Source organism: Anser cygnoides, chromosome 4 (assembly GCF_040182565.1).
Source record: "Anser cygnoides isolate HZ-2024a breed goose chromosome 4, Taihu_goose_T2T_genome, whole genome shotgun sequence".
Taxonomy (NCBI): Eukaryota; Metazoa; Chordata; class Aves; order Anseriformes; family Anatidae; genus Anser; species Anser cygnoides.
Genome location: NC_089876.1, coordinates 29317180 through 29342625, shown reverse-complemented (window position 1 = coordinate 29342625; position 25446 = coordinate 29317180). Strand labels below are relative to the sequence as shown.

Below are 25446 nucleotides of genomic sequence, written 5' to 3'. Positions count from 1 at the left end.
CTTCAAGGTTTTCGTGTTATAAATGCAGCTCTCTGACTTGAAGTCTTACAAGTTTCCACTGTGCAAATGGGAGCTGGAAAGAGCAAACATGCCTGTATTCAGTAGTGTGAAGGCTGCGACCGTGCTCTGTTCCTGCAGCTCCTCTGACACCAGTAGAAACCAGCTCCAGAACAGATTCTTAATTTGATAACGTATTGTATAAATTGAGGCTGCTCTTTGCTTCATCTTAAAGTCATATTCCTAGACAGGAAAAATGCTGTAAAAACGTGCATTTGTTTTTAAATGCTGTTTTCCTGTTATTTTCAGGAAATATAATATTGCCAATATTTCTGGACTGTACACAGTTATTTAAATTACTTTGAAGTTTAAAAAGATTTATTTGCTCAGACTTGCATAAATCATTTTGAAGACTGAAAAAAAATTGAGTAGCCCTCACATTCCTTATAGGACAGAAAGTTCTTTTTTTTTTTTTTTTGCATTTACTTATTGACTTTGTGGAGAAAAAAAAAAGAATAAACTCGATTAATAGTTTTCCATTGGCCAGTTGCTTTCAGTACACTGCAATCTCCAAAACTGATGCTGAATACCGAACGTCTAAATCTCAAATAGCTTATTGTTACCACTAAGCAAATTTATTCTGACTGCTTTCAAAAAACGACATAAAATGTGCTCCTTATTCTTTTTGAAAACGTGTTTGTACTGTAACTGTGGTGCAATTATTCTCTCAAATTCGTACACATACATTCTCTACCTGGTCAATTATAAAAAAAATAAAAAAAATAATTTGCATCATCCCTGAAAGAAAAAAAGTGCACAAATTTTACTTGAAAGAATAAACACAAATAGTGCAATCCAGAGATGGAGAGATAAATATATTTAAGCTTCAAGGCCATTGAAGAGAGACCATGTTCCCTGAAAAGAAGGGAGTTAGAGACGTATTCATGGACACAGAAGAACTATAAACCCTTCCTTACTTGAGAATTCCCTCTGCTGAGGGCACGTGGGTACCTGAGAAGGATTATTTGCAACTCCAGTTGTTAGCAGTTGCAGGCGTGACATTTTGTTGTTCTGCCATTGTGCAGTCACACGCAAGATGCTTAAATACTCCTTGGAAATGCCCACAGATGCATACTGGTCTCAGTTAAACATACCTGGTCTCTTCTGGTTTGTGCAAAAGGCTTGTAGTTCAGCAGCCAGAAATCACCATCCTGTACCCCAGTCTCATCAGTCCGAAACAGAAGGAAAGAGACGAACATCTCCTGTCTGTACCTTCCACTTCAGTCCTACCAGCCCCAAGGCGGATGGGTATTTCCACGGGACTTACACATCGTTCACAGTACAGCTACCACGCTGACCATGAAAGGGGTTGGTGGGACCACACACACACACAAGGGAGCTTCTGAACCGGATCATCAAACTGCTCCAGCGCAGGGCTCATCTCATCCCCACGTTTTCTGAGATTAAAGTGAGGGGCAGGGCTGCGCACGGGACATTGCCGCTGCCACCACCTCGTGCCTGCAGGACAGGAACCCCCCCGGCTGGGGCTGCTGGCCACTGGATGCCCCCTCCTCTTCCTGCTTGCCCTCGCCCACCGGCCAGCTTTACAGATGGGAGATGTGGCCTTGGCCCTTCGACCTGACTGCCACGGGCAGGAACAGACCCTTACAGGCTGCAAGGGGCAGGTCTGCTGCCACGATGGGTGAGAACAGAACAGTATTTAGCAAAACCACAGCCCTGGGGTTATGGTCTCACTGCTCTAAGATATTCAGTGCTGCAGCTGTAAATAATGTATTCGTCTAATAAAGGCAAAGAAATATTGGGAATTTAGAAAAAAATTAAACATTTGCACTCATCCCATTTAAAAATCTTCCTCGGTAACTGGACCGTGACACAGACCCACTTATTTCATGCCAAATAATTTGCTATAACATGCAGTTTAACTGACATCTTTACACCAGCTTAACATTAATGACTTCAGAAATAAAATTCCCAAGTGAAATTGCTCTGCATTACTTGGTGCCTGCAGAGAATTAAAAAGCTTCAACTTTCAAAGCACTCTTTGTGTTTGCATAGGAAATGCCACAGAACAAACCTTCCATATTAACCGGCAGCGAGCCCAGATTGGGCTGTGCATCTCCTCTTTCACTCGGATTTGGCTCCTCTTCTGTGTACATGCCTGCCTGCATACATGTTGGAGTCAGCCCCCCGAAACCACATCATTCTTATTGAGGCTCTGTGCCTGGGGCGAATCCAAAACCAGATCCTGAGAGCTACTTTCACTGTTCCATTTAAAATCAATAAAATAGCACCATTTTAACTGGTTCTATTTGAACAATTCTTAGAAGAAGTGCTGATGATATTTTGCCTTCAGCTCAAATACCTTTTTCATGTCTGTCTGCAATGCCCACAGATATAAATAAGTTATGGTTTGTAGCTATATGTTATTGTGAAATCATGAGTTCATCAATAGTACTTGTCCTAGGAACAGTCACAACACTGAAATACCTCTTGGCCCTCTACAGTCTATCACAGTGACCCCAAAAATCAAATGACTCAGGAACGTATAAGAACAGGGTGAGCCCATACAAAGATTTCTCTTAAAAATGCTCCAATGATTTGTGGCATCTGAGCACTTCTGAGTCAACAGTAATTTGGGAACTTTTATGAATGTGTCGTTGCTTTTTGAGCTTTTATAAATATTTCAGCAACAACACTGCGCGACAAGGAGCTGTACAGTCCAGCTATGCATAAAGAAATATTTGTTTTGGATTGGAAATGGAACTAGCTTCAACTGATGCTCCTATGTTCTCACACTGCGACAGACTGAGTAATTGTCCTCTATTCACTTTCCCAACTCTATCCATGAATTCACGCATCTCTATCATATTCTCTCCCTTGTCATTTCTTTTCTAGGCTGAAGAAACTCTCTACCTAATTGTCCATTTTACGGAAATGAGTCCACCTCTTTATCCATACAAGAAAATCTGCAGCATATCTGAACAGGCAAAACACCTTACATATGCTTTTTTTTTTTCCAAGAGAAAATAAAATGGAAAGCACCAAGTTATTTTGGTATAATGGGAGACTATAGCAAGTAAATAAAATGTAAAATTAACAGGATAAACCTAGTGAAAGGGAGGAAACAAAGAATTATTACCACAGGTATTGGATATAATATTCAGGGAAGGAACTATTCCACTCTCCATTGCTGGAGCAGCATGCCTGCTTTGGGACATTACAGTTCAAGGAAGATTTTTGGGGAGTCTAAAATGGAAGAATGGTAAAGAATCAAACCGTATATGAAATGGCAGAGGATCCGTTGAGATCCTATGTATTTGCCGCAAATCCAGACGCAAATGAATATTTCAGTACGAAGAAGTAATGGATCACTTACAGATGTGCATGTTAGAGCAAGTCCTTCTGGAGAAGCGTGAAGACACCTAGAGGATCTGTGGTATTCATCACCTGAGTCTCCCCTGGCAGTGCACCAAAACTACGGGGGGCTGCAGGAAAGCAGGAGAGGGACTCTTTGTCAGGGAGTGAGTGACAGGACAAGGGGTAGTGGCTTTAAACTGAAAGAGGGTAGGTTTACATTAGGTATGAGGAAGCAATTCTTCACTCAGAGGGTGGTGAGACACTAGCACAGGCTGCCCAGAGAAGCTGTGGGTGCCCCATCCCTGGAGGTGCTCAAGGCCAGGCTGGACGGGGCTTTCAGCAGCCTGGTCTGGGGGGAGGTGTCCCTGCCCATGGCAGGGGGGTGGGACTGGGTGGGCTTTAAGGTCCCTTCCAACCCAAACCATCCAGTGATTCTGTGATCCTAAAAGCAGAGCAGATAAAAGGAAAACAGAAGCTAATTTTCCAGGGTGTAATATGATAAGAAAAAGGGGGTGTGCCTCAGAAATACAAGAATGATTAGGAAAAGGTGATAAATTCAGTTTATAAAGGGAAAATGACTGTCAAATTTGAAGAAAATAATTAGGATGCAGCGGTACTAGAAAATATTGGCACCAATGAAATGAATTGTAAGAAATACAAAGCTGGGCAGTCGCTCAGTGAAAACTCATTCCCAGTTCCATAAAATGAAGAGCATCAAGTTAAACGATAATAGCTCTGAGGTTTAACAAGCAGCTTTGTAGCCTTGTTGAGATCTGGACAATATAAAACACAAAGAGCAATGGGAACGTCTGGCAGAATGCAGATGTGCAATGCACAGCGGGGGAAGCACTGGTTTGATCATTAGCTATGATATGTTAATGACTACAAGAAAGGGTTCCAAAAGTGAACAGCCATCAGGTCTGACAGCAAAAAGAAAAAAATAAATCAGAATTTGACCAAGAAGTCTGGATTCCCAAAACATGTTTTTGTCATAATTAAGCACTGTGCAATAAATGGTGTTTTACAGCAGATGATTTGTTTGTTTTAAAGCACATGGCCACACGAAACAGAAAAAATATAGCCCAGCAGCTCCTAGATGCAATAAGCCATAAACTGTACTCAACCTTTAGCATTTCTTGCAGCCAACTGCCGCTGCCTGCGGGATGCCAGATGACCCGAGGTACGCTCAGTGAAGGCAGGAGGCAGAGAACAAGCTGTCCTCCTGTCTGCAGCAGTGCCACGCTGCAGCATTTGTGCAGCAAAGGGGAGATAGTGGCACAGATGCACCAAGATCAAAACACTCAAACCAAGCATCCATTTTACTTGGTGAAGCTTCTGGTGGTTCTGAAACAGGAACTGTCCTTTGCTCATTTTTTTAACCTTTTCTGGCAAATAGCAGCAGCAAGAACAACAGTCGCAGCTGCAAAATGTGAGGAGGTTGATCTAACATACCTTGAAGAAAGGAAAAATAAAACACCAGCCTATGAAAGGCAAGCCCATAAAGACAAGCTCCCAGAGTTTCTTTCAGACTTGCCCTGATACACCACTAGATTTAGGCTTTAACCACTCCTGAGGTCTCATTCACAGCCTTGCACAAGAAGCAGAGCACCAGACCCCGAGGAGCTAAATGCATTATCAGTACCAGGGTACTGGCGCTCTGTGGGGGCAGGATCATGCTGGCTTTTTATGCTGCATCTTAGAAACTAGCTAATGGTAAACCTCAGCAGATCCAAAGTAGGAGGAAAAGACTGCTTTTACAACAATAGATGGCTTGAACCAACACAAAGTAGCAGCTTCAGGATACACAAAGCCTATCTGAAGTTAAAAAGAAGCCAGGCTTTTCTCAGCCAGACTTCCAGCATGCAGTAAAACCTTAGAACATGACCAAATCTGTTTATGGAGAGCCTGATAAGATGAATGCTGCCAATCTGAAAATCAATAAAAAGAAATGAGAGCTGTTCCAGAAAGAACCAGTTTACCTTGAACACACAATCAAGCAGGAAGAATTTCTACAATAAGAAACCGAACCAGCGCACGCTCTGGCCACCTGCCCAGGCTGATACATTGAACCAGTCTTGCACCATTTTTTGTGGGTTCATCAAGACTCCAGAGATGGCAGAAATGCAAGGTGAGAATGGGGAAATAAGAACGTTTCGAGAACCTTTACTGTATCTCCATCCACAAATTCCTGAAAATGGATAAAATCTACAGAGCTTTTGGTCTCTACTTGGAATATGGCAAGTTCAGAGTCAGCACTGGGCTCTGAATCCCAGCAACACTCCTTCACCAAGGAGCATTTTGCCATGCAAAAAAAAAGATGAGGTGCAAGGTGGTAACTGCATGAAACCTTCAGAAATAACTGGTTAGACCTGAGACCCAACCCTAAGGTCAACCTAAAAACATGCAACAGGATTTTGGCATGATCTTGTCCTAAAATTCAGGGAACAGCTGTGGAAATCATGGCTGGGGAAATGAGGACTGTCATGTCCTGGACAGCAGATTTTACAGGTGCAGGATGTGGCCCCCAGGCTCATTTATAAGGAGCCTTTGTGTAGGGTTATGAAAAAGAAAAATATCCATGGACATTTAGATTGATACATAACTTCTGCATAAGATGTAAACAGCTGAAAGAGTCATTTACAATATATTATGCGTTTTCTTCCTGTTTGCATGGGTTGCTCTGGATGTCACCGTTACCAGCAGAGTGGGAAAAACTGCATCAGGGATATTGTTCCAGGCTGAGTTGCAAGAAGAAAAGGTATTCACAGAAAAGCTAACATACTGAAGCCCAGACAACAGATCCAACAGGTAGGGAGGGCACAGCTCCCTGCTGAAGTCAGTGGTCTTTGTGTCCCAAGGACACTCAAGCATTCTGCAGGTCAGTTCCAGCTACCTCACATCTTTGCCCAGAGCCAGTAGTCATTTAAAATATGATGACTTCTAGCCCGACAAGTAGTGTGCGTTGATTCTACCTGACCCGCGGAAATTTAAGCTGAAAAAACAACACAGAGAAATTGGAGCTGTCCTAGTGGGGTTTCTGCTTCAAAGTTTATCCATAGTCAGCACAGTCAGCGCCACTCGGTGCTGTGTCGGCTGGTAGCTCTGTGCAGGAAAAAGGAACAATTACATCCTGAAAGTCTCCTTAGCCTACCACGCAAGATATCTCCCTCACCAGGAAAGATGGATCCAGACTGCGTGCTGTGGAGGTAAAAGAAGTCACTACTATTTTACTTGTTGTCTACAGGGTAATGGCACTCACAGCATTAAAAATTTACCAGCATTTTGACAGAGCATGCCAGCAATCCCGAGCAATAAACTGAGAGGTGCTTCTGAAGGACAGCTCTGTCAAGGTCTAGATAAGCATAAGCTTGAATCTTACAGACATAAAAAACAAGTAAAGCAAAAAATTAGGTAGAGCACTAATGGGACAGAATTCTGGAAAGCAAGGGAAAGCAGGTCATGTGAAGCTCTTTCAAAGCAAATACCCAACTGAATTGGGTATGTAGCTACTTATCGACTGTTTGCTTTGGAGAGTTAAACATATCTGCCTTTCCTGAGAACCACTCAAAGACCAGGGAGGAAAAGACTGAGGAAAAATGCAGTAAGTACAAAACAATAATGAAATGAGCTTTGCTAAGAAGTCTCACTTTGTATGCCATTCATTGTCACCTGAACCCCAATTTTTACTATTCTTTTCCACTCAGTGCCACATCTGTAGGTCTCAGACATAAGGATCAGACATGCTAACACCATGAGTTCAATTCATATGAGTTCCACAAGATGCAGACACGTATGCAGGTTTGCTTGCAGCATCCCTGTCGTACCTTTCAAGACCAGAACCTAGACTTTCTGCAGGTTATCCAAATTGTCGATGTGGCTGTTGGCTAGACAACTTACATGGCTGAGAAACAGCCCCCAGGCCACTGAACAAGCAACCCACCTTTATTCACACTTAACTTGTTCTGGAGCTCCAGAAAACATTTTCCACCACACTTTAAATTAATTTTCCCCGCTTGTAATTTCTTACCTGTAGTGTTTTGACTTTTCCTAAAACGTTCTCCTGTGACATTGCTTGGACGGTCTGTTCACTCTCTGTTCTCCCATCAGGTATAAAAATACTGTCATGGGAGAAAGCTCGACTGCCCATATAATAATGGGAAGACCTGGAAAAACAGGTAATAAGTACAACAATTAATTTATGAGAGTGGCCCTTCATATCATAGCTGCACTGCTGTACAGATTTTCCCTCCCTCCTGTCCATATGAGAGCTTTGAACATTCTCAGAAGAGAGATATCCAAACATTTTCTGTTATCAAAAGATTAATGATCCCTTTGTGTGCAGTTTTCCTCCTTGGAAGAACATTAAGTGAGAAGTTTTTAATAGGAAGTTTGAAAAAGTTCAATCAATTTTCCTTAGAAGGCCCAGGGCTAAATAGTACTTTTAGGATACAGGGTAGATGATGATGATGCATACATTACCAGACTCCATATTTAAAAAATATAAAATATTATAATTAAAAATATATAAAATAACTGCTTAGCCGGACTAAGGGTCAAAATACAGACAGCAGGTCCAAAGCAAAAGTAAGCACTCAAACACAGAAAGAGGTAATACACTGTTGAGCTCATTACATACCCGTTTCTATCACCATGAACGTGGTCACACTGACAATTAAATGTTATCCTCAACCCACTGAATTACACAAAGCATATTAGATGGGTTTGATTGGCAACAAACAGTGAGACATGCCCATGGGCGAGGAGCCCAAATGCCAAGGAAGGGAGTGCATCACAAATGACCTACTTATATGGCTGCTGTAAATCCACAGGCAAAGGGATTAAACCAAAAGTGTTTTAATTTACTAGAGATTTTAAAGGCTCTTCAAGAAAAGTGAGATTTTTTTTTCTTTTAAAGGATGCTCTGAGTTATTTTAGTTTTTTGGGGGCAGCTTGGGGGAAAATATTTGAGTTTGAAAATTGCATTTTGTCCAGCCTAGAATATTTGATGGTAACTAGGAAGCCATGAAATACAAACATGACGAAAGTCACAGCAGAAGAAACTGAACAACTGAGAGGCCTTAGATCTCTTTTTAATAACCTATTGGTGACTCTACAGAAGCCATTTACAGCTTCAGTAAATTTACAGTCCAGAGAAGGAAAAACAAAACTTTTTTTATACCAACCTAACCAAGACAACCTTTAAAATATGTTAGGAAACATTATAAAAGAAATTATTCAGCAAAATCAAGGAAGGTGGATCCTTCCAGAGAGAGGGGTAAGTAAAATATCATGAAAAACTAACCCCTCACATGTTTAAGAAAATCTGTATATTTCTCTTTTTCTCCATGTAAAAATGTGCCTGTAGTTTATAAAGTGTTCAGAATAGTTCTATTCATAATTTGAAAAATACCTCTAGAAAGTATTTAACACATATTCATCTCCCCCCCTCCCCCCAGTGGTGTGAACTTTTTTAAAAATAAAAATGATAATCTTTCTTACCAAGTATGAATTTTACATACGACTAATATAACCCCATATAATTGGTTAAATTATAAGATATTATTGACTTTTCTAACAAAATTTCTTACAGATAACCTGACAATAATAGAAAAAAGAGCTCCCCATAACCTCTCTGTCTCTCTAGTTTATATATAGAATAAGTTTGCATTTAAAATAAATCATCCAAGGTTTTGTGGAGAAGACACAGAGATCCGTATATCACTTCATCCTCCATACAAGCATACTCAACTGTAAAATTATTTTTTATCCAAAAGTAATATTTGAACAACACACTTCATTTAAAACAAACCAGCATGCAATCAAGCAAAGAGCTATTCAACATCTCACAGCATTTTTAGCCATCAAAGAGGGAAAACATTTAACTGATGCTGTATTTTATTCTAGATTTATTTATTTATTTATTTTAAATAAAAACCACAAGTTGATTGCCTGCTAAGGGTAATACACCTTATTTTAGAAACCTTTTATTAGAGGAAACCAGAACAGTATATTTTTAAACCTTCTTCTAAAAAGGGTCTGGACTGAATCATCCTGACTCAGCCCATACACAGAGCTATGGGAACACTGCGTGGCCTTGCAGTACATGACAGAAAGCTTCCTTGGCCACCCAGGAAGCAGCCCATCAACCAGAGTTTTGGAAATGCCCCTTAACCAGTGACAAAATCCTAGAAGGTCCAGCTTGCAAGATGAGTGGTGTGACATGAAGCTCACTGAGAGCTGGTTTTTAATACAACCATTTCGGCAAGTTTGAACTGAAAACTCCAGCACTGCCTTCAACAGAGTAAAAGTCTGTGTATTCACAGAGCTCCCTCTGTGACCAAAACTGAGGGAAGATGCAAATTTTGACAAACTGACCCATGCCATCCACTCCTTCTTTTGCATGGGTCGGTATGTGCAGAAGGCAAGGCCAGGGGAATTTACAGTTTACCTTAGAGCAGAGAGATCTGCTGAAGACGCACAGCCCAGTTCATACTGTGCTCCCCACAGGATCCTCTCTCAAAGACTCTTCTAGCTGTGCTGTGGCACAGACACTTCCAGCTTTGTCCCACAGCTGCTCCTCGTGCATCTGGCACTTCTGCCCTTTGACTGACCAGTGGGCTGGCGTTCTCTTTACAGAGAAGTTTTGTTACTGCACACTTGAAATTAAAACTGTTACGTTTATCTCTATCCTCTCCCCTTTGAACTGAAGAGGGGTCACTAGCAGGTCCAAACTTCAGCAGCACATTTTGGTTTTATAGAGCTGATGCCAAACTTGTATTTAGAAAACTTTTGTTTTTAACTCACTGCCAAAACAAACATACTCCAAATTGTCAGAACATGTGAAACACTTTCATGAAACTCCACAGTGAATTAACGCAGGACCTCTTGCTACTGTATCCCCTCAAAGCCAGGGGATATCCAAATCCAAATACTGGACCTTTCAGAACTGCATATCTGAGAAATTTTGGCAGCCCCATCTCCAATAATCAGTAAAATGGCTTCATTTTTTTTTTTCTTAAATGTCTATCCAGGCTAAAGCACATTGGAAAAAGCATATTCATATATTGTAGTAACCCAGTTTCTTTTACAGGTGAGTCTAAATAGCATTTAAGGCAATTTCTAGGCTACTTCAACTTTCTGAAAGGTCTCTTATTTTATTCACTTGGAGCCTATGATCCTTTCAAATCCTCCCAGCTGTGAGTTTGACAGATTAGATCACAAAGGTCCTTTTTCCACCCTTTTTTCCCCACTCTCCTCATGTTCTACTGTCAGAAAGACTGAATTCCTTTGAAGTCATCATACAATAGGAATAATCGAGCTTCCTTCACTGGTACTACCATTCTTATCTCCGAAGACTTTCTCAGAAGCCTTTACACAATTGGATCCTCACAATCCACATCTACAGACTAGTACAGAAAGCCCTCCCTTCAATTAAAAGGCATGTGTGCACCAGAAACAGCTCTGGATAGATTCCCTGTGTGTCAGAGGCACGGGTTATAGTTGGAGCCAGTTGAAGTTGTTGCTCAGTTCCCAACTGCTGTATCACTTCCAAGAGATCTGGGAAAACAGGGGCACCAATTTATAAGTACTTGTGTTGATAACACTGACAGTGACACTTCTGAGGCTGTTTGTGCTGAAAATAATTGAATCACAATCTGACTCACTTCTAAACACCTGACTGAATTAAATAAATTACGGATGAGCTATTCCAAAATACAAAGCACGTATAGCAAATCCTTAAAGACTTGATTTCTGAAGATGGGTTACTACCCAAGTATTGTGCTCCAGTTTCACTTCCAATACACAAATTTTCGAAAGTCATTTTCATATAGTCAGAGAAAAGTTTGAATGTAAATTTCATTCATTCTCAAAGTTTTCTTTGCTACAGCTTTGTCCCACTTCAAATTCCTGAAGACATGAAAAGAATATTCAACTTCTCAGCAAATCTAAGAGCACAGTTTTCACCTTTTGATTGTTAGGATGAAATACCTGCTACATTTTGAGAACGTAGTAGGGGTTCTTTGATACACATGGCCTTTGGCACAAAGAATATACCAGAATATGCCTTTATCTTGAGGGTACCCCAAGAGGGTCCAGCAGTCCCAACCACTCCACAGGACTTCTACAAATAATGAGGACAGAAGTGTCAAATGAGGGGAAGAGAGCAAGATATGGAGGACCACATCACATCTTAACCACGGATGAGGACTTGACCATAACATGGGCTCTGAATCCAGGTCTTGCTATATTTAATTATAAAAACAGTTGCCTCAGGTGCATTTTGTCCCTAACTAGCTTTCTTCAGCTCAAAATGAATATGTTTCTCAGACTCTTTGTTTAACTCAGTGCTGAGTTAATTCATTCCTCTGGAAAGGGAGAACAACTTCTGATAGTATTTTAGACTTCTGGAAGAATCCCAGAAAAGCACAGGTAAAACAGATTACATATATGTTGATAGCATCATAAACCTAATGTATCTATACATGAATTTGACTTGCAAAAAACTCTGTGCAGTAAATCCTCTTTCCATTACTCACTCTTGCTAAGGTGTCTGTGCACTAAGAAACTAGGAAATGTGAAATGAATGCTTCATGGCAGAATAGGACCACCCTGAGCCTACAAGAAAAGTCTTACTTCTCCTCAATGAAAACAGACAGATTTTTCTTCAGATGCCCATCAGTCATCCTTGGCTACACACCTGTGTCTGCTTAGGATGGGATCTTACATCAGGTCTAGCTCCTCCACACGAGGACTGGGTGAAGTATTACCCTTTCTCCTTTTACCTTCCTCCCCACGCGTTCCTGTCACCTCTTTTGTGCCTGCTTAGTGGTTCATGTGAAACAATTGAAAGAACTGATTTGGGTGAATAAATAACTAGAGAAAACAAACAACAAAAAAACCCTCACAATTTCCTGGTTTGGCTGAGTGGAGATTGGCAAAAGCACCCGTGCCAGCTGGGGGAGGCGTGCCCAGAGAGCTGCTGGAAAGAGTCGGACGACTGCAGCCTGGACTTCGATCCGTTTATACTGCTGTGGGACTGAACCTTTAAGTCCACCAGGGTATATACAGGGGTAATGCTGCACAGAATACAAGGCTAAGTTTACCTCATTTCCTCTGGAGCTACTTTTCTTCTCAAAGACAAATGTGCATTCTTTAGAAAGTTTTGCCAGCAGGTTAACACTCAGCTCTTGCATAATCATGCATCAATGCGTTACTGTGGAACAGAAACCTCGTATCACCAATTGCCTCTTCAGCATCTCATAAGTGTTCCTCCCACTCTGATATTAAGAAGTTAGAAATAGAAATTGGAAAATAAAGGGAAAGAAGGCGGTGTTCTGTTCTTCCATGTTCATAGAGACTGACTCAAAAACAGTCTCATGACTTCCACTCTTCTAGATTTCCGATAGAAACCAGTTCCACAGAATGAACCAAGAACCAACAACTTTTTAACAAACGGCCATTTTCAACACTAAAAATTCATAAAGTATACAAAGCAAGAACAAATGTGTTTTAGCCAGGTATTGACCCTTAATATAATTCCTTCAAAGACATCTGAGAGTCACCTCCCAGAATAGTGCTACAAGGAAATGACAGGCACAGCGATAGCTTGCCTTTACTTAATGCTTTGTTTTAAAAAAAGAAATTTGATTCCAACTCCTTTCCTCTCTCATGAATGTCCCCAGGGCAGCTAGAGATGAAAAACACAAATTGCGTTTTCTAGTCATTCCAGAGATGCATTAATACTTTAATAGATGAAAATAGACTGTAATACTGAGCTGTATTTTTAGCTATTTTCTTTCATCTGTTTACATTGTGCTGGAATGTGAGTTTTAGTTCTAAATAATGCCTGGATGGGGAATATTGTCTGTGCTGCGAGGGCTGTGAGTTACAACTGTGCTTAGACTGCATGTTACTCCACTGTTTTAACAAGCCCATAAACATGGTCCTTGCAAGCTAAACAGCCAAGAGGGAGATATTTCAGCAGGGTAGTTGAAGGATTCTTTCTCATAAAGTCAGCTTAGGGATCATTTCTCTGCTCAGTCTAAAGATGTGTCCGTGTCGCCTTCAAAAGCTGCTGGACCTCAGGACACGAACTCTGAGGAAACTGCACAATCCTGTTATTATAACCCAACAGAGTCCCACTGATGTCGAGGACCTGTTTTTACAGAGTCTGTTTAAGTAGCCCTGCTTATTTCAAAAGGCATCGTGCAACATTATGCTGCACAAAGCTTCAGCATGGTGTCACCAGGAGACCTGTAACCTATGAACTTACCATAAATTATCCCTTAAAAGTAGGGATCGAGACTAGTTTTGAGTAGCTGATGCATCATTAATACATGCTAGTAATGTAACCAACATCTTGGGCAGTAAGGGCACAGAAATTAATCTTGAGAAGCGTCAGGGCCCTGAATGCCCTCATAAACCTTAACATCCCTGACCAGCCTCACCTGGGACCTCTACCTACACACATGGTCTGGGAGCAATATTTGTGATCACACCTGGCAGCTTTGGTTGCTGCCTGAGCTGTGCTGGAGGAGTGCTGGCTCCAGCTCGGCCACAGCCATGTCCGGCCATGAAGGCCCTTGATCCACGCCTCAGTTTGCAGACTGACTTCCTGGCTTGTCCTGCCCTCTCACTGGGGACCTACCTGCCTGGTGATCACTGGACCTGATCCTGACCTACAAACTGATTTCCTGGCTCAGCCTGGAACCTGTCCTATCATCCAGATATTGCCTTATCTGCACACAGGTTCAACCTGGCCACCATCCCACAATCTGTCCCTGCTATCCTTGCTTAGGTACTGTGGGACTGGGCCCGGGGCAGCAAGGCAGTGTACATGATGGAAGAAGTGAAGACTAGAGTAGAAGTAGTTCTGGAATTACTGAGGTGAAAAATAAACTAGTCATGATCAGGGTTGAGGATGAAAGATAAGGAAAAAGAAGACAGAGATTGGGACCTGCTCAAACGTTGAGGACCACTGCAGTGTGGAAGGGTACTGAAGAGATTGTGATCTTATACAAATTATGGTGTATGTGATGAGGTGGTTTTACACTCAAACGGTGGCTGAAAAAAATAAAGGAATGACAGGATGATGGCATTTACTGCAAATCACTAGTAAGTGCTAGAATTGCAACAAGTGGTAAAAAAAAATCCTAGCTCACATACTTTAGAACAAAGCTTCTGGAGCTTTGTCAAATTGGTAGTAGAGAGGAGGAAGACAAGATCTGAGGTGTCAGAGTGCTGCTAACATGAAGGCTCCAGGAGAAGGTGCATACCAAGCACCACTGCTCCCAGGCATCCCACTGGAGTCAGGAAACCACTCACAAGAGAAATTAGGAAACTGACAAAAGCCAATTGGAGTAATCAGGCTAATAAGAAAAGAAAAATTGCCCAATCAACAAAAAATGGATATGACAGAGGGAAGGCATTTTGGGAGCTCTTTGAAGCTGCTAGTAGGTAGAGATCAGTTTTTAACTGGTAGTCTAGATTGCTTCATACAGAGCTACCCACTGCTACATCCTAATGGAAATGTGTCAAAACAGTGGCAGGAATTGTCCAAGAAGGAACTGGGACACTCTACTGCACCCAAAACACAAGAGCTTGTGACTGTCCAGAGTCTGGTTATTTTCATGTTTAGTCAGCACCTTCATGTCATAGGGATTTATGAATGTATAAATATACTAAGAGCTAATAAGCCGATACATTAAATAAAGTTGTCTTATTCTTCCTATTTTAACAAAAGCAGATTCCTCTAAATTAGCAGTTATAGGTTGTTGGGTTTCCCTCCTCCCCACTCTCAAATTTAGAAATTCGACAGCTGAGCTGTTGGTGAATCATTTTCATGAGATCAAATGCTCTAATAGTCATGCAGGGAAAAAAATACACAGCCATTAAAAGCTTATATATTAGGCTTACAAATTTGAGTTGGAGGTAGAAGCAAAACTTTACTTTATGAAAATCTGAAAATATCATGAGCTGCTTCTGGAAATTTGGGGACAGACTGCATGCCTACAAGTACTTTGGTATGTCTGAAGATTCTGCCTAAACGAGACGCTGAATACAGACTGCCTAAACTTGGGATGAAATCCCTGGAGTGGCCTGGAGCAGGAACATGAACCTTTGTGTCCTGGTGATTGTCACCTGCACCAAATCTGGTCTGAACAGGTAGTAAAGGTCAACACTAAGAAAAGAAGACGACAGTGCTTGTCCTACTCCTTTCACTATCCCCCACAAAGTAACATGGGAGGTACTCTTCACATAAACTGCATCACCCATCAAAATGTTGTGGAAATGTGAGCTGCAAGGTGAACATCGGAGCAGGGACTTGGCTTGCTCAAGAGGCAATATCAAGTCCAGAAGAGACAGAGCAGGTTCTCCCAGTCATTAGTTTTTGCCTTATTTAATCAATCACCAGTCAATCAATCAATATTATTTTAAAGTACATGCCAAGTAATTACCTGAGCAATAATAAAGAGTCACTAGAGAAATGAGGAAAATACAATTACATTCATTTTTCAGGTCAGTCTCTATGACAACAAGAGTGAACGCCATTGATCAGCAGTTAGTAACCAAGGCCACATTTGACGTAGATGAGTTGTTCTCATTCACATGAAATGCAAAATTATAATTAAATATTCAGATGCTAAAATGGAGATACGAGAGATGAGTAACAGTGAATAAATGGTATCACACCCTAGACCTAACTTATATAATACTCTGCTATTGGAGAAGACCACAATTACCTGCAGAAATTCCCAAGCTGAGCACCCTGTTTACAAAACCAGATGAATAATTTTGTTTTCTTTTGAGGAAATTGCCAGCTGGGAACAAGCACAGAAAGGGTGGCTGAGCACTGAACAAGCCTCTCCTATCTCTAACGTCTGTGAGAATAAGCACAAGAATACAGGTCCCATTCTGCACCTGCCAGAAGGACCTGCATTTTATTTGGAGGACTTACTCTCTCAAAGTTGTGATATTCCTGCTGTGTGTGCATAAACTCAATATAAACTGCACTCATAGGAACAAAGTTCACATAGGCTAAAAACAGACACAATACTGAAAGCCCAATTAGTGCTGCTCCCCTCCCTTTTTTCTTTCTTCCTTTTTTTTTTTTTTGCTTTTTGTACTAAAGAAAAAGGTTAAAAAGGGACTGAATCATTGTGGCTTTCTTGGCATCAGTTGTTGCCATTGTTCCCTCCTCACTTACAGTGGAAGGAACTCTTTGCTTAGTCCTCAGTCCATCAGTAAAGAATCCATGAAATGACTCCTCCTTATCCTTTACATCACTCTGGAATTCATCACTTGTTCCTACTGACTGTGGGCTTCTTTCTTAAATTTCAGTCCATCGAAGAGATCACGATTTAACCATGTAGATATCTCTATGCTTCCTGTTCTTTCTCTGCTTGAAAATTTGTGCTTGTGCCATTTGTGCCCATTCAGGCACAAAACTGAAAAGTAATGTAAAGTTAAAATTTATCCTTTACAGGTCAGATACCTCTTCAGTAAATAATAACAGCTGTCTGGAATTGACTAAGATACCACAATTGAACTGACTGATCAAATCTTGATCAGATTATTTTCCCTCTCAAAATAAGTTGAATAAGGCCAGTAGTGGTCAAGTTTCTAGAAGAGTCGTGCTGTGTAGACACCCTGTGTGTCCATCACTGGCATTCTTTCCATCACTGCCCTTGGCCTCTCTGAAGTAGAGAAAAGCCAAATTTGCACTACAAGAAGCTGCTGACTGGGATGAAGCCACCAGCACCTTTCTACCTTCAGGCTGTCTGTAGCATTTGGACGTAGGTGTAAGTGACCACTGACATGGCCCAACCCACAAGAACTCTGACAAAAATTATCTTTAGCAAATTGCTAACTGAAGGTCTCCTACGACAACAATAAAACACATTTTTTGTCCTCTCCCCAGACCTTCCTCTGCTCTTTTTGAACAAAGCGATTTACCCCTGGTGCTGGCAGCTGGATTGTCAGGAGAAATTAGGGAGATTTCTGCTCCTCTCAGGAGCCTGCCACTCATGCAGCTTGCAGCTCTGTGCAGATGTATGGCCTTGGCTCGCACTGTATCTTGGCTCTGTGTCCCAGTTTATCACCCTAGGGTGTCCCTCCTGGGAACTTCCAGTCACAAGCTATAAAACTCCTGACACAGCATGGGAACACAGCATGCTCCCTGCCCCAGCTCTGGTCCATAAACCCTTTATTGCTTATTTTGCTTATCTATATGGCCTAATGATGAAACCTGTGCAAAATACTTGCCTTAAGCCTTAAATCTACATGAAGCATGTCTTCAAGTGCAGACACTGGGCAAATATCACCAAAAGTATCAAAAGATTTTCCTTAGGTCCTGCAAGCATCCAGTTCACATCTCCAGACTTGAAGTGTCCTGACAAGATGTCAGGACAATTCGCAAGGAAAGATAATTCTGAAGTTCTACCAGTAAGACTGTCAGAAAACAAGCTTTGTATTTGCAAGGGAATGCTTATGGCTTCCACAGTCATGGATGTGAAATAATGCAATTACATGATCACTGAATTATCTGATTAAGTGCAACAGGGATACATCTTGAAAAGCAAACAGCAAGGTTGTTTGCCAAAATGCAACATTTTCACAGAGCTAATACATTCCCAGAAACCACGCTGCTTATGCACACAGTCCCCACAAGCAGAAAAGGAGCTGAATTCATTAGGTGAGCACTAACTGCTGCGCAGTTCTGCACAGCTCTATTAGGGCAAAGAGCTGGGTGATTCAGGTCCAGTCCCAACAGCGGTTCTTGCTGACTAAAGTTCAGCAAAAACTAGGCAAAGTTGTTTACAAGACAATAAATCTGTCACACCTTCTTCGTCACAGGCAGTACTCCACAGCATACAGAAAGAATTGAGATCTTTCAGCAATTCCTGCTTAATTAAGATGACTCTATGAAGGTGATGTGAGAACAGTTTTATGGGGATTATGGGGAAATTGATGGGGATTTACAAATAAAGAGGCTGAATTTCATGGCCACGCACATTCAACAGACTGAAGAATCCCAGGAGACTTTTCCCTGGAAGATCAATATTGTCCCACTTGAGTTTTACAGAGCTGACAGGTTATTACCATGTCCTTTGGAATATTGCACTCAGCCCAAGTAAAGGCACTGCCATAGCCTCTACAAGTAAAATGTAATTCCCCAGCTGCCTCTGCACATTAACCCAAAACCACAACCTTTTCAGATCTTTCCTCACAAGGCTTGCTTAGTGTCCTTCACGAAAAATAATACAACAAATACTAAATGTTATAAAATGTCTGACAGTCTCAGAACAGAAGCTTCTAGAGACTTCAGCGAAGCACCACAAATGCGATTTAACTTGTCATGTGATAAGCACTTCTATCTCCTAGCTCTTATGCTTAGGACAGAAAGTTAATGGATACAGTTTTAACTTTGTAAACTTGAGAAGTGCAATATAAGAGTAGGCAAAGTAATTCCAGTCTCTCAGAAGGCAGGGCAAGACACATTGCAGTAACAAACCTCCTGCCTGGGAATTGCAAAACAACGCAGATGAATATAGGGGTTGAAGAGTGCATACATCAGGTTACCAAGAGTGTTATTTGCATCCGATGAGTCCAAGAAGTTGCTGTGAGAAGGGGTGGACAGGAGGAGCTCCCAGCCTGCTTCCAACTCAGCTGGTGAAGCTATACCGCATGCAGATTACCTGAATTTCTCATGGTGTGTCTGCATCGCCTGGTTGGTGCATTCTCCATTCAGGCACTTGCTCTGAGCAGGCTTGTAAGCCAATGCAGCACACAGTGAAATACTAGCTTAGGTCTCAGAAGCGATATTGATGTCTTATTTAGCCTACACTTACTTCTTTTCTTGTTTTTACCTTCCTGAAGCAGCTTACTTATCTTTTCAAAACAGCAAATCGCTCCTCCCCTAAACAAAAACTCCACATGAAATGTCTGCAAGCAACAAATCAATGTACTTTAAAGGCTAATTAAGAAATGTAGCTCCATTCAGGGAATGTAAGCATCCCTCCCTTTTTTTAAATTTTTTTATTTTTGCAAAATTTGACCTTTTATTACTATTATTTTTAAACATGTCATCTTTCTACATTCTTAAAGAGTTTGAAGCAGAGGAGTTTTTAAAACTATTCAGGAATTTAGTTATATATAAATACACTACTAGTTATTTATATTCCCTTTGGTTCCTTTCTGTATGAATAATGAAAGGTATGGTAATGCATTTACTGGCAGACAACTTGTAAACAACTGTGTATGTTAGTTTACTTAAATAGCTTATCTCTGCATTTAATTCATAAACATTTGAAGTTATACTACAGGCAAAAAAAATAATGGATGAAAGCCACGCTGCTGAAAGCTGAAAAGGCTGGCCAAGCTAAGCTCCCAAAAGTGCTTTAATGCACCGCACTAAACATCTATGCACGTTGTGGGATGGGTAAATGTGGCAGACGCTACCTGCAAACTGAAAATTGTTATCAAATCCCACCTACATTTGTACCATGAAGTCTGACAGGGAAAGAAGAGTTCTGCAAGAGAGAATTTCTAGCAGGCTAACGCAGAAGTAGCTCTCATGATTCACTTGCGCAGAAAGAAACATCCCACTTGAGACTTGGGACCCTCCGTATTTGATCACCCCTGTGATTTACATCATGCAAACTGATTTATTCCACTAGGGACTTAATTTTAATGCCTTCATTAATTAGAAAAAGAAGTTGCCCATGTTTAAAAACGCCAGCATTTAACAGCCTCAGGAGGGTCTGCCACCCCTTCACTTTGCTGTTGTGGAGTGAGGCAAGCTCCTCCATCACTATCTGTGTCTGAGCACAGCACTGTATTTTCATTTACACAGAATGGAAAATTCTTGGGAGCAAGATGATGCCCTTTGTTTTGCTCTTACTCACTAGTCTGCTCGAGGCAAAAGATACGGTGACTTCCTACAGCCGCTCAGCATCCTGCATGCAAGTAATGCAGTGCCACAGCAGCCAGCCACATCCCCCATCTACAACACAGCTACCTTCAGTCTTCATTGTCTGAAAAGTTGGGACAGCCAAAAGAGGCATACAAGATTGCATTGCAGAAACCAAAGGGGAAACCAAGAACTTACAGAACGAAAAAAAATTATATAAAAGTTTCTAGATCCCTTACGTTTTCACAGCTGTGATTCTGCATCATTGAAAATAATGTGGAGGGTCATGTTTCTGACATACTAATCCCTCCCCCCATCATTTCTGCAGCAAATTCTTGTGTTCTCTTCCCATCGCTTCTTGTCACCGGAATACACCTGATTACCAGGTGTCCCCCTCCCCTCTCTTCCCCCTTTTACTCCACATTCAAATAGGATCAGAATAAGAGCAGCCTGTTTGTTGACCCTAATTACAATGCAAAAACTGTACAGGTGTGGACCAGAAGAGGACATTTCCATCCGGACCCAGAAATATCACCTTGCAGGGAAAAGCATGCAATAAAGCATCTGTAGCAGCCAGTTCAAGATTCCCTTTCCCCAGTTTTAAAAGCAGAGATGCCATTAATACGACTGCTCAGGGATCCTAAATCACAGAGCAGGATTAAAATTCTTTTCTGCTTTCATTTCTTTTTTGTACACCGGCACATGCTCCCAACAAGCAGCGTGTGCAAGCAGCGAGACCTTGGTTTCTACAGCAGCAGGTGTCATGTTCAGAAAGGATGCACGCACTTCCTCACAACCAGCGTAAAACTTTCTACCACCAAGCCCTGCCCCTTAAAAGCAGGGGCAGTGAGCCTTGTGTTTGCACGGGCCCCCAGCTGTCCGGTGCGCTCCTACCTCAGACCACCGTTGGGCTCTTCATCGGAGGAGAAGGCACCGTTGCAGACGTTCCCGAAGGAGTGGCTCGGCTTCAGTTTGGCTTCCTCGCAGTCTGAGGCAGGCTCCCTTTTCTTCCGCTTGCCGAAGAGCTTCTTGAAAGGCTGGAATTTGCCTGCTTTTTTCTTGTCTGCGGATTACAAGGCAAACACAGGCAGGGCTGAGGGAAGCAGCCCCCGGCGCAACTCGCCAGCACTCACCGCATTACCACGTTCAAAGGAAGAATGAGGTCAAAGAGCAAAGCACCAGCCCGAAGCAGCCCAGCGCCTGCGATGTAAATGCTGGGCTGCAACTCCCTGCTGACGTACAGCATCGACAGAGCAAAACTAAGAGCATTAAAACATCTGCTCTTAGGTTTAAGGGTCTGCTTGGAGGCATCAGCTGAACATTTGGATAAGGGGAAAGGATAATTTTGCTGAGCCAGAACGTAACGTTGGGGATCGCTTTTAGGCTTATGCCATGCTTTTGTTTTGGCCTTTACACCGAAAGACAAGCACTGCTTTGATTTCCCCACTCAAGCAGGTGCAGGATCCTCTGCCTTCAGTTGAAAGCAATTGAAAGTAACCTGCTGTACTTTACTTATGGGGCCTCACAACCAGACAAGTAGATTTGCAAATGAGCAAAGGGAACAGGACAAAGTTCTGTTGGTTTGCTGGTGAGTTACTTCAATAAACATTTTTCTGAGCCCCCAAAGTAACTGCGAACAGGACAGAATTTGACCAAGCACTTCTTCCTTGAGATATTTCAATTTTTAAAAGCGTCACCAAAAAAAAAAGCACAGCAAAAAGACAAAGCAGACATGAAGACAGGACCAAGAAATAAAACAAGTTAACCAGAAGTGATTTTTTTTTCCTCTACAAAAGTTTGAAGAAAATAAATGTAGCTTCAAACTACTTTTCTCTCAACATGTATTGAAGCAAAAAGCACCAAGAGTTTCTTGCTACCCACTGCCAAGAAGAGGTTAATTTCTCTGGGCTGGGATGCACCAAAGAATTTCTAAAACTGCCAAAAAACTTGATTTCTTTTCTACCTCTGCGTAATTTTGCAGTGAATCTACTTAAAACAAAATTGTGGCTTTTAAAAAACCTTTCAGCCTCCCGTCATAGCCCAGCTGGAGAAGCATCCTGTTGTACTGGTGACACAGAGTTTCATAACCTCTTTATATCCCTACATGCACTCTTCTTCCAGGCTGCATGCAGACAGCGTGCCCATGTGCATGCTCTGCCCTTCCCCAGGAGCTGCAGCTCAGCAGAAGGCAGCAGCTGGATTACACAGTACAGGGAGGCCCCCGGAGAAAGGTCTGACCAGGAAACATGAAAGATTTCCCTCCTGCAGCAGCACTCGGCAGTGCCACGTCAGGTTTCGTGCTCCACTCTGCCATACCTGTGTATGGCGAAGCCATATCTGGGTGACTCCCCAGAGCAGCTGCCGGAGGCATAACGGCAGAGTACTGGGGAGAGAAAAGACGCCGAAGCACATTGCCACCTGGCTGCTTCCAGTGATGGGGGGTTTCCAAGCCAGCGGGGTGCCAGCCAGCCCCAGCTGAACCCAGGGGTGGGGACAAACTTGTACGAAGAGCAAGAAAGCTGTAGGAGGCTCCTCATGAATCTGAGGGCATCCATACCTGATTACAGATGAAGCAAGAAACCTAGATCAAAGTAAGAAGTCAAAGATGCAATAGATACTAATGCCACATTTCCTTTACAAATCCCTAAGAGGGTTACACAGCATCACCTTCTCGTTCAGCAGTAAAGATACACGGCATTTGCGCAACTTCATTAGGACAACACAGCATCCCAGCAGCAGCGTAAAGATAAAAAGATGAACTGCTGGATTATACACCTCAAAAACAGATTAGGGAAACAATCACTGCCAAAGCTGCACAATTTTACTAACATGACAGCACCCCAGAAGGAAAATGGGGACAGAAGTTTGCTTCCCCCTGTCCCTTAGCTCTGCTTTCCGTGCACCAACCAACTCACATCTCCAGCCAGACAACTGCTCGCTGCTCAATTCCAGCTTTAGAGACATGTATCGGTACACAAAGCCCCAAACAGGCAGGCAGAGAGAGACAAGTTATTGCTTTAGGCCATGGCTGCCCCAACCCTTCACGCGCTTCAGAGACCGCCTGCAAAAACTCATAAATCAACTGACAGCACAGACAGGAGGGAAAGGGCCGGTACCAGACCCAGGAGTGGGGAAAGGACTGCTTCTGCACAGCTCCCACACTGCCCGCTCCTCAGCCTCCTTTGGAAGGGAAGGCTGTGCGATGCTGTTTCTGCTGGGTAATGTAATCTACTGTATAAATTGATTCGGCGGCAGCATTTTTTACAAAAGGTTCTCACTGTGTTAGTCACCCCCCGTCCCCTTGTCCCCTCCTCTTCTAGAGGTGCTTTACCTCATCAGCTCCAAACCTACCCCGCTGATTCAGCTGTGAGTCCGGGTGTTGAACAAGACAGACCAACACAGCTCTCATCTCAAGATGGGTAAAAGCCAACGTGGTTATCTCCAACTGAGGTCTGTTTTTCTCCATGTGATTCAACACATCCCTTGGCTGTTTCCCACTCCACCCAGCATCATCACAGTTGTCACATTGCTATGCATGAATTCTTTAAATCAGGCTTCCTGAGTCACTGCAAAACCAACTAACAGCCATCCCTGCAAGGACTGCACGCACCATTCCCGGTCCTGACAGTGCAGACACAAGGAGCAGCCAGCCCTAACCGCTAAAGCAAAGTCTAGCATGCAAATTTGTCATGAGATTTTATAGAGGAAGACATGGGATGATATCACCTACGGGTTAAAATCCATCCTGTAACAGGAAAACAATTACACAAAAAAAAGGAACCGAAACATTGGCAGTGCAGCAGTAAACACCCTGTGCGAAATCCTTCCAAGTCTCTGATGCTCGAGCTCAACCATGACTCATCCCTCTCGCCTATCTATGCTTCAAAAAGGAAAAACGGGACAGATAAGGCTGAAGGTTGGGGTACCCAATGCTGTCAGCTTGTACCAAGGGCAACTGCTGACAGAGCCAGGAAGGCTCATGCGGGCCATTTCCTCCTCTCCTTAATCCTTCAAACACGATTCCTACAAATCCAGCCCTGGGAGAACATGGGAGACCAGCAATTAAGCCTGTTTCTGCCTGTTATACAGGGCTCTCTTGTTCAAACCACTGTAAGCAGTTAGCAGCAAGTCAGTTTGGAATCACAGCAAAACACGAGGTGTGAAGGCGACAGATAAACAGAGTTGGATACGCTAGCTGAATAACACAGCGCATATGGTCGATGCTCCCTTCCCAACTTATTCCAGAAGAGTAGCAGAGCAAATTAGAATAATCTTTACACTGTCACATAATTTGTCAGCTGCACAAAGACATGCACGGCCTAACACAGAGCCAGGTAAAGTGGAGAGCAGCAGCATCATGAAGGCAGCTGGTGATGCCTCCCCACTCCTGGTGACAGACAGGAGACCAAGAGGAAGAGCTACTCCCCTTGCACCATCTCTTTCACTCTGAGGCTCTCTGCTATAAACATTAAGGCAGGTGTAATGGATTTCATTACCTGTAAATCAGGCACAGCCTTTGGACTTCAGCTGGCAAAGCGTTAGCAACTGCACCAGCCAGCAAATCCCTGTCAGATAGCTTGTAGTTAAACTACTCAAATGTCACCCAAAATTCATTGTCATTCCTCTGTTGTGATGCCTTTCAAAAACTGCACAGAGCCCTCAGCACAAGCACTGGTGGGCCAAAATTCAACTGTTACAGTGGGAAGAGATTTAAAAGAGTGGAAAGAGAGGAAGCAATGTACCCCAAACAGCAGGAGCACTGCACAGCTGAGGCTGCAGAAACTGGTATGTGGATGGCACAGAGGAGATGCCAACACCACTGAAATAATGTGAAAAATAATTTTTAAGTGAAATGAGCCTAACACAATCACAGAGAGAGACCTAATAAGTACAAAGGCGTTGGTTCCTTGCAGCTTGTCCTCCTTGCTGTGGTGCTGGGGCACCCAGAGTGGGGAGAGAGAGAAAACTTGCAGGGAAGAGGTCTCTCCAAGCAGAACTGACCCAGCAAGGACATCAGCTGATAGGCAGAACCATGGTGGTTCAGAGGAAAAATAAAAGCAGGATTTGTAGTGACTTTTTAAAATGGAAGTTATCGTGGCCAAGATTTTTCAAGCCTCAATCTTGCAGGTGGGTTTGTGGAGGTTTCCCAGATATTTGTT

General features: G+C 42.5%; 1 protein-coding gene across 12 annotated transcripts in view; it reads right to left on the bottom strand.

Annotated features, from left to right (window-relative positions):
• The window catches only part of CRACD (capping protein inhibiting regulator of actin dynamics), a 125703-nt gene that overhangs the window by 19951 nt on the left and 80306 nt on the right, over positions 1 to 25446 (bottom strand). For 11 of the 12 annotated variants that reach the window (XR_010831060.1, XM_066995896.1, XM_066995904.1 and 8 more), the window contains 2 exons: positions 21182 to 21350; positions 7403 to 7538 (listed from right to left, as the gene is read on the bottom strand). Coding sequence is in view for 11 of the 12 variants with exons in the window: in XM_066995896.1 (XP_066851997.1) it covers positions 7403 to 7538; positions 21182 to 21350 (305 nt within the window). In the remaining variant the exon portion in view is untranslated. The remainder of the gene's footprint in view (positions 1 to 7402; positions 7539 to 21181; positions 21351 to 25446) is intronic. The other variant, XM_066995905.1, reaches the window with a different exon arrangement.